Genomic DNA, 14,074 nt, shown 5'->3' with positions numbered 1-14,074 from the left:
ACTGATTCTAATTTTGAAATTAAGGAAGGAAGTTGTTTGGAAAGTGCGGGTTCAGAATATAACACTCCCATAGGTGCTTGAATGTTTTCTTAGTTTTTCTTCTAAGTCCAGAAATAAGACTGTGTCAAATTACTAGTTTTCCACAATGTACGCTGTACTTCAAGCGTGAAGAGATTATATGTAAGTGATGCTTTAGATTTCTTACTTACATGTGTTAAGTATTCTGCACCAACCCATGAACTTCCTGAAGTGTGCAGAAGTAGGTAGTGGATCTTTGTACTAGGACCTTCTTAAAAATTTCAACAAATTCAGCAAATTGTTGCAGCACGTGTATTTTAGTATGTACAAGTTGATTATTGTTCTTGAAATTCTCCTAACTTTTAAGGAACAAATAATCTTTGTAGGAGTGGTCTTATCTGGAGTAATGGACAAAATGGTAGATGCTGCTGATGAAGTTAATTGTTTGAATCTTCAGTTGAATCTCAGTGTGCACACTGTTTAATTTCATGGTAAGAAGAGTGAAAAAGACTTTTGGAAGTTCATGTGGCAAATGAGTGTCAAAAATAGGCCTCATGACTTTTCATCCACCACGCTCGGTTGATCAGGATGCTGAAATTACTGAACCCAGTCTTTTGGACTCAAATGTGTTGTGTCCCCAAGTGGAGTAGTTGATAAGCGGCCAGGTACACGAGGCAGCCGCCTGGGCCTGGTGGCTGAGGCAAGTGCCTTGTGGAAAGACCATCGCCTGCTGGAGCAGCCACTGGAGGCCACATAGAACACCTCAGGCATCTTAAATATTACTAGGCCTCTTCCTATCTGTATGTGTGTCCTTGATGATCAAAATCACAACAGGTGCCTGCCTGAAACAGTCAGAAAGCCTTAATTGTGGAGTGGCCGGTTAGCGGAAGCACACAGGCCTGACTTGGAGAGTGCTGGAAAGAGCTCTTAGTTAAGGTGTTTCCACTCGAGTATCCGGTATGACTAGTGTCTCTAAAATAGCTTGACCTCTTTGCTCGGGCTGCTAAAAGTAAAGTCCTGGGGATGATACATGTTGGCTTGAGGAGAATAATTAGTCCAAGAGTCTTGGTGTCCGTGGCTGATACCGAGGGGGGTCTAGATTGTAGAAACTGGGCAACTAGAAAGGGCACCTGTGCTGCAAAATCAGTAAGGGCATGCTTGCTAGAAATCCTGAGGTATTTTGATAAAGGACTAGTGACTGATTAGTTTCCTTTTTTCCCTTCTCTCTTAAGACCAGCGTTAGGTTGACAGAGGTAGGGTAAATTGGGGTTAGAATATCAAGGTTCTGTGTGGTTGCCAAACTTGTCAGTTGCAGTTTACAGCTGAAATAGCAGCTCCGATCTGATTTTCATTTCTTGTGTGGCTGCAAGTTTCTGAACCGTATCTTACTTTTGTTGCTGTTTGTGATTGAGATTAAAGAGTACTCCATGTGTGGTGGAGCCACAAGAACTAGCATTGCACAACTTTCAAAGTAAGATAAATATCTCAGATTATTCAAGCACTTTCTATAGATTGGAGGAGCCCAGAGTGGTACCACACAAGGAATAAAATGTATCCTCTGGTACTTTGTGTTTGCTTGTCATTTCACAGTACAGCTTTTAAAGCATTGAGCAGGGACTGCGTAGTTTATAAATAGGAGTCTGTTTGGAACTGTGACAGAAACTTTGGTGGTTAATTCTTGGTTTTGAGGGAATTAAAAGAGGATATCACAAATTACAAAGCTATTACATTTCGAAGAGATTAAAAAGCTTGGTTAATTTTTCAGGTTCTCATAGTGTAGTTGTAAGCCATGGTTTAAACCTACTTACCTGTCATTTATGTGTTCATTTATTTATAGAGCAGTGTGTCAGGTTATACTTTTCTCTAATCTCTGTCCCCTAAAGTCTCATTCTCCCTTTTCCTTTCTCCATTCTCCACTCTCACAGTCCCTATACGAAATATATGACACTGGTCCTCATTCCTTTATGCAGAATAAGTAATATTATGATACCAAATTAAAAGATTGCTTTTGTTGATTTCATTTCTATAATTAATTCTTTATTTATTTCTTCTTTTAGTGCATGGTTTGATATGTATATCTGTAGCTGGCTGTATTACAATATTCTGGGGAGGGGTTGGGGGAGCTTATTTCACGTCAGATTTAAAGTTGGAGTTCCTGGCATTTGTTGCTGTAGATCTTAGGAGATCCTGGTGCTCACTAACGTTCTGTGTGTATTTAAGAAGCTGTTTTTCATCATTATTGAAGAGTTTCTGGGATGCATTGTGGTAGTTCATTGGGAGGCACAGATGAGTCTCAAGTTCTTAAGTTAGTTGATGTGTCATACAAGTTGTTGTGCTTCTGCTGTTGACTTTAGATCTTCTGTCTGGGACTGAGGGTGTGACAGAAGAGCTATGTCTTCAGTAAGTTTTACATCTTGCATTAAAAGTAAAGACTTCCCCATGAGCAGCTTGTATCCTGTGCCATGCAACTGTTGTGCATACGACTGGGCTGCTTTGTATTCTGTTCTTTTCTCTCTGTAAAGGAAAGGAGAAGAAAAATTGTTACCTCCACCGTGAAAAGATAAGTTCTGAAAGGGCCCTTTTTGTGTCAGGCTGCATGTTAACTTTGTGATACCCTCATCTCAGATTAACTCAACCATAACTTACCTACAGAAAAGTGACTAGAAATTTGTACAAGACTGCAGATCGTGTCCTATGCTTTTTGACAGGCCAGTTGTCTTTACTCAAAATTACTCCTCTGTTCTACTTAACGCATTTGGTGTCCAAATGGGACTCCATTTAAGGTCAGCTTTTCAGTTATAATTAGTTAATCCTGTAAATTTCACAAACCTTCGGAGGTTTGTGTAAAAATATGCTCATTCTGGCTGCATATTCACTGGCTGAGAGGTGTTGGACCTCTTTGGAAAAAAGAGAGATGTATATTCTCTAGTCATGGAAGATAGCTGCTCCCTTTTGCTTTCTTTGGTAGGTAAGTAGCTTGCACGTTCTGTGGTAGCACCAAGAATAGAGAGTTGGTCACCTTTGGTACTTAGGGTTATGAACGTATTCCTCCCTCCATCTTCGCTAGGGTTAGTTTTCCCATAACCTTTATAAAATGCTTATGCTGATGCGCTTTTCTGAGAAAAGAAGGTTAGTTTATATGTGATGTAGTTGTCTTAAGATCTGTTATTTTAAGTAACTTCATCAAGATCTTGCTATGCTAGATACTATTGGTCATGATGGATAACAAACCCATGACACCAGCATTTCCAGCCTGCAGAATTGGCTGCTGTAGAAACCTACCCAGTGACAGGTTATACGATTCACTGTACAGAAGATGTGAAAGAGGTGTATAACCTTTCTTTCCAATTTCAGCCCCTCCTAATATGCTCTCAGTGCTTGGGGTCCAGCCTGTTCTAGTCTTGAGATGTCATAGCCACCAAGGAGCCTTGCTGAAACATGGAGCTCACCCAGTTCTGAGAGTGGGGGTGGGACAGGTAAGTGGTGTTTCTTACTTTATATGACGCTCTTTTGCAATTTTAAAAAATACATACTAATGTTTGCACTGGAGGCCACCAGTTCTTTCCCTTTGTATTATTAACTAGTTCTTAAAAAACCAAAAACTTGCAAAACTGCGCCATAGAGTGAGCAAACACCATTTCCTTCCATCCTCTATCCCCTTGACTCTGGCATGTTCTTTTTGCCAGCAAGATCCTGTGGTGCTTTTATCTTCCAGGATACAGAGTGGTATTAGGGTTACTTTGAGTTTGTCTGGAGGCTAGAGTCTTACGTTTTCAGAAAGCTGGAGAGTGGAAAGGGAAAATTGGGTATATATTAAAATAATGTGTGTGCCTAGTACAGCAGTGATCACATGGCATTGCTGGTCAGCTTCTTTAAACACAGAAATCATATTGCTGATAGTCACCCCTCCTTTTTGTCTACTAAAAGATTGAAATCATGTAGGTACATCTCTGTGTTTTACTAGATTTATATAACAATAGGCTGTTCTTCGTTTTAAAAGTGGCTTTACAGAGACTTACTTCCTCTTAGCAGAAGCCCAGGGATGTACATGTGAATTATCTGTGGGTGGTTTTGAGGAAGACTTGTGGCAGTGCGTGTAGGCAGTTTTGCCCACATGTGTGAGGACTGGAACATCTCCCGCAGGTTGGCTGTTTTGCAGGAGTTAGCTCAGGAGAAACTCTGGAGATTTCCTTTGCAGCAAAATTTACCTTGCAGTAAAGCGTGAGAGAATGTCGCTTGCTGTGGGAAATGTCTTAATGAAAGAAGTTTGCAAGTGGTGCATACTACTCATTTCTGAGGGCAATGTCTTCACTGAAGAAAATGGGTTTTGATGTGTGCAGAAGCTCCAGAGGTGATCAGGTGGATCCTGCTGCTGTTTCAGCATGTTGCCTCAAGTGGAAATAGCTCAGTGATAGCAAATGAAAGCATGTGTAGGAAGACAGGTTGGGATAAAAGAGACAAAAACAATTTAAACTGTGAAATCTTCTGGTGTGGTAGCAGGAAGGAGTGCACGTTGGAAACTGTAAGTTTCTGTTTGCTGGTAACATTTAATGAAACTTTAATTTCTGGGCTGAAGCATTATTTCTGACTAAAATGAATACGGAGATGGGAAATAGGATGGAATGTATACTCTTTTTCAGCTTAGGCTTTGCTGATTTTCTTGGATATTTTGAGAAAGGGCTAGTATTTGTCATTTATGTGCAATCACAGACACGAGGTGTCTGTAATTAATTATTCTTAATAGAAGCCTATTTTAGACTAATGTTTTTAATGCCTTTTGGGAAGAGAACAAGTGCTTTGAAATTGATTCACAAATGTAAATACTGCATTTTTTGGTGAGCTGTAGGTTTTCTTGTTTCTAAATTCATAAATGAATTCATGAACATGAAAATGTATGAAATCCTAGCAGTATGTACTTAGGTCTTGCAGAAGCATAGATGAAAATACCTAGTGTTTGGCATCTGCATAGTTAAAGTATTGCATAGGTAATAATTTTTGTGCGTGGGGATAATATATAGCTAGATTGTATAATTACTCTGTAAGCTATCTTTGTTCTTTCTAGGAAGACATGGATGATTTTGCCAGCTTCTCATATATATACAAATACTTGTCTGCATTAAGAGGCCAAAACTGCAAGGAATTCTGCATTTGTACTGCGTTTACTTCGCAGACAGATTTTTGAGGCATTTTGCCAAGTTGGAAAAAAAAAGAAAGCAGGAGACATTTAAGCTTGTGTGTTTGTAGCATTCAGTGTTGGTGCTTTGTGACTTATAAAACATGAACTTTGCTCTCATCCTGTGCGTTTCCATAGATCGTGGTGGTGTTGTTCAAGAGTGTAACTTCAGACACAGCGCTCTACTCAGTAATCTTACTGCTTGAGAGTCTTGTATTTTGAATGCTCATTGCATTTGCAAGATTTCTGTAAATGAGAGATTTTTTTCCATCAGTAACAACCTATCTACCTTTTGTTAAGTGTCTGCAATGAGGCTGCACCTACCTGCAGTTCAGGGCTAAGACATAAAGGCAGAGTTAATAACAGCTTGTCCTTATTTTCTTGGGATAACCACCACTTCCTGCGTATTATCCCTGTAAGGAGTTTGTCAGGCGGGATGACTCCAGTCACTCACTGCCATCTTAATTCCACTGATTTCAAATGAGATTAGAGCTGTGCTGAGGTTTCAGGTAATGCTGTTCATTTAAAATACGAGGTATTCAATGGAATCTGGAAGAGATGACATTGGTGTGGGAAAAGCTTTTTGTTTGTTTGTTTGTTTTTTCCCCTCTCAATGATAATTCAGAAGTATTTTTGTGGCATTAACTTGAACTTACTTCCAGGTTTTATCGGGGAGGTGAAAGCTTCCTTTCACAGTTAAGGATGGAAATGGGGTTATGCGGCACAGCTGGGGATAAGCATTCATCTTATTGATACTTCTGATAGATGAAATTGGTTTCACATCGAGATCAAAATAGCAGTGTTCTTAAATGTACTGCTAATCAAGGAGAATAACTTGCACGTTCTTTGAAAGAAATGTTCATACGCTTTTTTTTTGAGTAAATACATGTCTACTGTAGGTTAGTTATGTTAGCTCTCATGTCTAAAGAGTTAAATAATAGATCACAAGATGTATCAGCCATGTAAGAGCTGGATAGCAAGCAAACATCCTTGAATTCTTTCCTCACAGCTGAAGTTGTTTCTTGAAATCAGCCCTTATTAGTTAATTGTATTAAACATGTATGAGTGCTGAAACCTGGAAGTCACATTTTAGATTTCCAGGGCTTGACCTTCTAGAGTGATCTTCTCAATCAACTTCAGATGAGGCCTTTTCTATCTTCGTTTGCTTTTGAAGTAGTCACAGCACTAGCACCTGAAATTACATCCAGGAATCATGCTTTGTTCGTTGTCACTAGACTGTTGGGTCCCATTAGAAGAAAAGCACAGCATCAAAACAAGAGGAAACACGTGGCATGCCCTAAATATAGGTTTTGCCACAGAGTGTGGTGAAATGCCTTGTAGGGTAGCGGCTCGTGCCAGCCTATTCTGGGTTTATCTGTGCTGTGCAGTGCCACGCGGGGATCCTGGGCTGGGTTGTGAAGGCATTAGAGCTGCATTAGCATGGTGTGCCATCGGAACTGAGGTACTCATTTTCTCTGCAAGGCTGCCTGGATGAGGTACCTAGAAAATTTTCAATATAAGAAAGTTTATTGGATGTACTTAAGTGCTTCCACGATTCTGCATTGTGCTATGTAAACATAAGCAAGGCAACTTGAGTTTCTAGCACTGTGGTTTTGGGAAGGACAAAACAGCGTGCGGCATTACTGACTTCATAACAAAACAGCTCAACATTCTGGCAGCTTTTAAAAAAATCTATTTGGATCTCATGTGAAGGTTTCTTTTTCAAGCAAGTGCACTCTATTACAGTACAATACTGGGGAAAGGATAGGGGAAGGTTCATTTCTGTTTTATTAATGTTATAACTAAGACTGTAAAGATGATGAGAAGCTAAGTATTGCTGTTTCTTCTGTTCTAAAGATACATGTCTGTAATGTGCTGGCTGCTGTTTGTGGTTTTGCTAAACTACAGCAGCATGAAAATTAACTGAATTGAATGTATTTTGATAGCTGCCAGCCAGAATGCCCACCCACTGAATGCTGTATACATTAGGAACAGTTACTTTGTTTTGGTTTTCAGAATTTACCCTTTTCAGAACACTGGGGAGTCTCACCTTGTTCCTGCTATTAGACAGCTTCATCATGTCCTTTGTGTAGTTCTGCAGCAAAGGTTTCTGATGTTCCAAAGTTGAATAAATGTGTATAGCACTGAGTATCATGCGTATCAAGATAGGTCAACATTTGAAGCACAAGGGTATTGTAGTGTGGTTTAGCGAGAGAAATGTGTTACAAGGGAGACGGAATTAGAGAATCATAGGTAAAATGAGGAGGATGGCAGTAGAAGACAGAAAGAAGTCAGCTGAAAGGCCACCTAAGATACATCGTAACTCCGAATGAAATTGGCAGAGAAAAGAGAAACAAGATTGATACTAATTTGTTTGAAAAATGAATTAGAAAGTTTGTGCTGGTGTGATTAAATACAGTATGCAACTGTGTGTTCTCTTTTAACTGCAGGAGGCATGGTTTAGAAGAACTTTGTTTTACACTTGGATGCCTTTTGATATTGTCAAATAAACAAATGGTATTGTTTTGCCTTTGTAGGAAGATGAAAAATTTCTGACAGACTTGTTTGCACAACTAACAGATGAAGCCACAGATGAGGAGAAAAGACAGGAATTGGTAAGAAATGTGTAAAATATACACGAAAGGGACAGTTACTACAAAGTGACACCTATATCTTTATCTTAATTACTAACTAGTGTGGTGTTTCTCTATTTCAGGTAAATTTTCTGAAAGAGTTTTGTGCATTCTCTCAAACACTGCAACCTCAAAACAGAGATGCGTTTTTCAAAACCTTGTCAAATATGGGCATACTGCCAGCACTAGAAGTCATATTGGTAAGTCAGCTCAATTTTCTTTGTGATAACAATTTTATTTATCTCCAGAGAGTTTTTTTTAAAAAGTAAGTATGCAAAACATCAGTCACATGGGTTTCTTAAGTGTTGGCTTCATTTGACTTGTCTTACCTTGAGCTTCAGAACATTCAAAATATATATTTTTAAGACTTTAAAGGCAATTACAATATGACATCGGTAAGTGCCCTGGCATTCTTATATTTTGTTTTTTAATCCACACTCCCATCTTTATGTGCTTTTTGGTGTACAATTAAGGAAGAATGTAGGGAAATAAACCAACAGGCGGAAGAGCCATAAAATGTATTTTCCCCAGTAGCTTTGTACAGGAAAAAGATTAGAGTCAAATCAGTTTTGGAATACAGTTTCAGCAATAGTTAGGTATGACTTCTTGTAAATGGGAATTAAAAGCTACCTGATTTCTGATTTTCATTCCTTTGAAACCTGTATTTTAAGGGAAAAAAAATACTGTATTTGACTTTCCAGGGTATGGATGATGCACAAGTACGAAGTGCAGCCACTGATATATTCTCATATTTAGTTGAATACAACCCATCCATGGTACGAGAGTTTGTCATGCAGGAAGCGCAGCAGAATGACGATGTAAGTAACGGCTCCTCAGAAGTGTGTGTATTGTTGTTTTCTGAAATTGCTGCTCTTATTTACAACTCTACTAATGAGGTGAACCCTTGTCCTGAAGAAGTATGGAATCTAGTCATATGCTTACAGACCAGTGAACTACCACATTTTTAGAAGTTCTGTTAGTCAGGTGAAATGATTGGTTGCTTGTTTCTATGTTTTCAATCCATTGTGTGTAAAGTAAAAGAAGTTATTGTAAACCGGTGTTACGGTGTTATCATTAGCAGCCATACAAGCAAAACAAACTGGTTTTGATTGATGACCCCCGTAAAATGCAAAACATAAAATTAAGTCTTGATCTTAGCCTGGACACATATTTTAATTTACATATAAGGAACCTGCTGTGTTCAGCTTTCTATCACACGCAATGGAAAATTGAATTATGATCCTAACTGTTTCTGGACACTTTTTTTTTTTTTTTCAAACTGAATTTTGCATTTCCTGGAGATCCTCAGTAAATGATTAACACAGAACTCTAGCATACAACTGTTAGTAAGAAGGGTAGTTCAAAGTAACAATCAATGGAGAAAAAATGTTGTGCTGCTTTTTCTACAGAGGAGATAGTTAATATATTTTCCTGTATCTGCCAAAAGCGTGGCTGAGGACAGGAAACAGTTCATGCTGCTACTTTTGTGCTGGAAGACGAAGAAAGGGGCAGCTGGGACCTTATATTCTGCAAGTGCAGCTGAGATACTGGGGATAGGGCTGTTGGTTGCAGCCACTTGCATTGGATGACTGTCCTCTTTTATGAGGGACAGCGGTAACCCAGCAACTTTAGTGTAGGGATTCCTAAATGTAAATATTATTTTCTATTTTTACATGTTATTCTTGTTTTCTGCAAACACATGGTGGGGTTATTTTTAGGTGAAAATAATCTCATCAAGTTCAATAGCACAGCAAAATTTACTGTTGTATGTTCATGGAAATAAAACACTGGTATGTATTCTAAAGGGGGGAGATACATATTTAAAGTTGCGTACTCTGAAAACACTTCAAGAAATCAGTTGAACTTTGGAACTGTTGAGTATCTGCCTCTCTACTTTTTATTTCTGGAGTTTTCCTTCCAACTAAATTCTAAAGATTCTTAGTTTCAGAACCTTGCTCCTTGCCTTCTTACTGTTGCCCAGAATGTGTTGCTGGAATGTAAAGTTAACTTGCTTCCCCTAGGCTTTTTCTTCTTCTGTGGAGAGTGGCATTGGAACTGATCTTTTTTTTTTCCCCGTTAGGATATACTACTCATTAACCTCATTATAGAACACATGATTTGTGACACGGATCCAGAACTTGGAGGGGCAGTGCTACTCATGGGTTTGCTTCGTACCTTAGTTGATCCAGAAAATATGCTTGCCACTGCTAATGTAAGTATATACCTTCAAATAAAATGACATTGGGCTTTTACGGCATTTTGTGATATGTTACATGCATATTATATGTTTTTTTAATTTTCCAGAAAACAGAAAAGACAGAGTTCTTGGGTTTCTTCTACAAACACTGTATGCATGTTCTGACAGCCCCTTTATTGGCCAATACTACAGAGGACAAGCCTAGCAAAGGTAACGCCACTCTGGATGTTGGACACAGCAAGGGCTGTTGAATTTAGACAAGCTGTTGATGTTGAGAACAGAGTAACTATCAGAGGATATTTTTTGTCTTCTGAGAGAACCTGAGATTATGATATATAATTCAAAGTAAATTACTGAATCATGAATTAGTTGTTTGAATAATTTGTAAGTATAAAATTTAGCAAAGAGATCAACTTAAGAAGTGAAAGGCACTTGCTGCAGTTTTAACTTCAGCAAAATATTTAAACATTTGTATTGTCTTGAATAACTCGTGGGGCTGTTCTGTGACAGAGACTTGAAAATATGCACGTGATTTTAAGGTCAGGAATTACTAGAGAGGATCCAGAAGCAGCCCTGAGAAAGGTGTGGGTCAAAATTCCTTGCTGAATTTAAGGGCATTGTTTCTAGATCAGAGTAGGACAGCAAAGCTCAGTAACGAATAACTACTTTTTTGCTATTAGCAGCAATACTGTTCATTGATATTAAAGCACATCCAAAATGGATGTAAAAGATGGTACATACATTAAAAAGACGTGCTGTAAACTTGTAATTAACTGTCTAGATTTTCAAAGACTTAGTTAAATTAATCTCATGTATCTCAACTTGCTTCAACATGGTTTTGAAGTGAGATAAAATAATAAATCTCTACGTAAAATAATTGTGTTCTTTAGTGGTCAACAATCTGGCAGTATCCTTAAAAAGGTAGTACTGCTTTTTAAAAAAGATTAAATGTAATGCGTTTCATTTATTGCTTCTGTCTACGTAAAAGCAGAATTTGAGCTACTTTTTTCTGTATACTGATATGACTTTGTCCAAGAAGTATTAAAAGAGGCTGAGATATTTCTCTTTAATGTTAGTTTTGTTAAAAGGTGCAATGGATAACTTTTTTAATATAAATTTATTAAGGGACTGGGTGTAGGGCGATATTCTTTATGGTATGTCTGTAGACGTGTGAACATCGTAATGAGATTTGGTCAAATAGAGCTGACCTAACCTTTTGTTAGTGTAAAGTTCTGTACAGTCTGAATCTTTAGATGCTGATTTAAGACAAACGAAATGTAATTGTTTCTACAGTTTAGAGGATTTCCTGCCATAGGCGTACAAATACAAAATATCCAAAGCGTAACAGGCTTGTTCAATTTCTATTTTATAAAGACTAAACATACTCTCTCTCGTATTCCCTAAACTATCTGTGGGAAAACAGAAGAACTTGTAAATGCTCACCAGACTGCAGTTGGATGTTTGAAGTTAGCTTCTGAAAGCAATATCCTGGATATGTTTAATTGGTTTTGCTTCGGTTTTATTATAGATGATTTTCAGACAGCCCAGCTCTTGGCATTAATACTGGAATTGCTAACTTTCTGCGTAGAACACCATACTTACCACATAAAGAACTACATTATTAACAAAGACATCCTGCGAAGGGTACTTGTTCTCATGGCCTCAAAGCACGCTTTCTTGGCATTGTGTAAGTTCGAACACTAAAGAATAAAGTAGTATTTTGTGAATGTGAATTGTTGCATATCTTCATTCTGCTGGAAGAAAACTTCACAGATGAGACGTTTTGTGACTGAATACAGAAATTCTACTGTTATCCTCCGTGTTTCTCATACAGATTTATAGATGTCAGTTAGTAAGTAAGTTTGCATTTATGAATGTCTTTTCTAAGAAGTACAAGGAGTTTTCTTAACTTTAATATGGAGATGAACTGAAAATATTATTGAATATCCTAAGAGAATCATTGGAAGTTTTGATGTATTTTGAGTGGAAATCATAAGAGATATTTAATTGAAGATACAGTTAGATGACTGCTTTGAACAGTATGTTTGTTCAGCATGTTGCTCTTCAAACACTAGTAGTTTCCTGACTATGTTCAGCACAGTAAAAGCAAAGGAGTATGGCTTAATTCTGGAGGTCAGGAAGAGATTTTTCCAAGATTCAGTTGTGCATGTGCAAAACAAAGTCTGAAGTTGACTGAGAGTACTATACAGTAAGAAGTACTTTTTCATTTTGTAACTGAATTACCTGAGCATTTGGTTTTGGAATCCTTCCGTAATCATGTTTCACATCCACCTGGTTGCTAACCAGAACGTACTGTCTTCTAGCAAGATTGTACTCGTACTTATGCATGGATATTCACATACTCACTCGTGAGCTTTAGGATTTCAGAAAGAGCTTTAAACGTGATGTAAATTAAATCTTTGGTTTACTGTGTGTATGAAGATCTTGTTTACAAATTTTAAAATGAGATACTTTATATCCTAATCAAACAGAACTTACTTAAATGCAATCAAATTTATATTTGAGTAATAGCAACGATAAGCAAATTTACCAAGTCCACTTGAGAAAATATTTCACCTTTGCCATAAGTAATTTCAAAAATCAAAACTACACCTTTAAGCTAGTGGTAATATATTTAAGTAGTAGTATATTATTTCTTCAATGAACAGAGGGGGTTTGACTTGCAGAATCACAGTGGAGGATTTCTTTATAATAAAATGGACAAGTAATGTTCAGCATTATGGTCAAGACTGTTGTAAAGCAGAGAATATCTGAATGTAAAATCTGGTCCTAATAATGTAGTGCTATAAAAGTACTGAGATTGCAAATTTCCCTGATACCAAGTATTTTTTTTTTTCATTAAATTTATGAATGTTAAAAGCATAGCTTTTAATAACATTTCTGTTTCAGGTGCCCTCCGTTTCAAGAGAAAGATAATTGGACTAAAGGATGAATTCTACAACCGTTACATAATGAAAAGTTTTTTGTTTGAACCTGTGGTCAAAGCATTTCTAAATAATGGTTCCCGTTATAATTTGATGAACTCTGCCATAATAGAGATGTTTGAGTTTATCAGAGTGGTAAGTGCTGTTATGCTGAAGATAATTAATGTATTGCTTCATCTTGTAGTTCATGTAGACTTCTCTTTCTGTTTGTGCCCTGAATTATGCTCTCATAATGATATGACCATCTGACGCTATATTTAAATGAACTTCATTGCAGTATTTTCAGTGTTATATACTTGTTCTTTCTTATGTTCAAGTCATACCATGACTTCAGAATTAAATTCACTTAATACTCAGTGTATTCTCAGTGTACAGATGTGTAAAAGCAGCCCTGCTCAGGTTTCACCATGCAGATTGAGTGGGGTATGTTAAGATAGGAATGTCATTTGAAACTACTACTATGAAAACATCAAATATAGTTATGCTCTGTAATGTCAGTTCTAAAGAATTTGGAAACATCAGAAAGAGATCTGTCTTTTTTGATTTTTATTAATGGAGTGCTACAAAGTCCTTTCCATGGGGAGTCTCTTAAAATATTCAGGCCAATTTGGCTGTCTGCACAGTAAGTACTCTTTCCTTACTGTTGTCTTCATCCAGATTCTGACAAGATGCTGTACAACCTATAAATGTGATAAGTGGGGGCAAGCAAGCACACACAATCAAGGTGGAGTAGGTGGGTGGGGGAAAAAGGAGGCTTTGTTACCTGTTGACACCTTCAGTGCTGATGTCCTCTTTCCTCTTTGCATTTAAAAACCATTTAAAATGTTTTTGAAGCTATGAAAAAGTTTTGTCAATTTACTTGGTCCTGAATTTGGTGCTGTGGTCCTTCAGTACTCTTTGGGATTGTGTACTAATTCTGTAGTTCATTCTATGGGAAAATAAGTCATCTTTTATTTTCTTGTCCTCTTTATCACGTAGATACCCAGGTTGCATTTCCAGAGTACTCCTGGCTATCTGTAAATCACTGTGGTCAATTTTATTTCCTCAAGGTTTAGTTTTAAGGAGAGCAAAATTAAATATATATATATATTATTACTTTTATTATTAC

General features: G+C 37.4%; 1 protein-coding gene across 1 annotated transcript in view; it reads left to right on the top strand.

Annotated features, from left to right (window-relative positions):
• Positions 1-14,074, top strand: part of PPP4R3A (protein phosphatase 4 regulatory subunit 3A) — a 40,098-nt gene that overhangs the window by 20,730 nt on the left and 5,294 nt on the right. Inside the window, exons 5-11 of the mRNA XM_035328020.1 lie at positions 7,729-7,806; positions 7,908-8,024; positions 8,526-8,642; positions 9,905-10,036; positions 10,129-10,231; positions 11,550-11,708; positions 12,932-13,101. Of these exons, the coding sequence (XP_035183911.1) occupies positions 7,729-7,806; positions 7,908-8,024; positions 8,526-8,642; positions 9,905-10,036; positions 10,129-10,231; positions 11,550-11,708; positions 12,932-13,101 (876 nt within the window). The remainder of the gene's footprint in view (positions 1-7,728; positions 7,807-7,907; positions 8,025-8,525; positions 8,643-9,904; positions 10,037-10,128; positions 10,232-11,549; positions 11,709-12,931; positions 13,102-14,074) is intronic.

Source organism: Oxyura jamaicensis, chromosome 5 (genome assembly GCF_011077185.1).
Source record: "Oxyura jamaicensis isolate SHBP4307 breed ruddy duck chromosome 5, BPBGC_Ojam_1.0, whole genome shotgun sequence".
In the NCBI taxonomy this organism is placed as follows: Eukaryota; Metazoa; Chordata; class Aves; order Anseriformes; family Anatidae; genus Oxyura; species Oxyura jamaicensis.
This window is presented reverse-complemented; position numbering and strand designations above follow the sequence as displayed.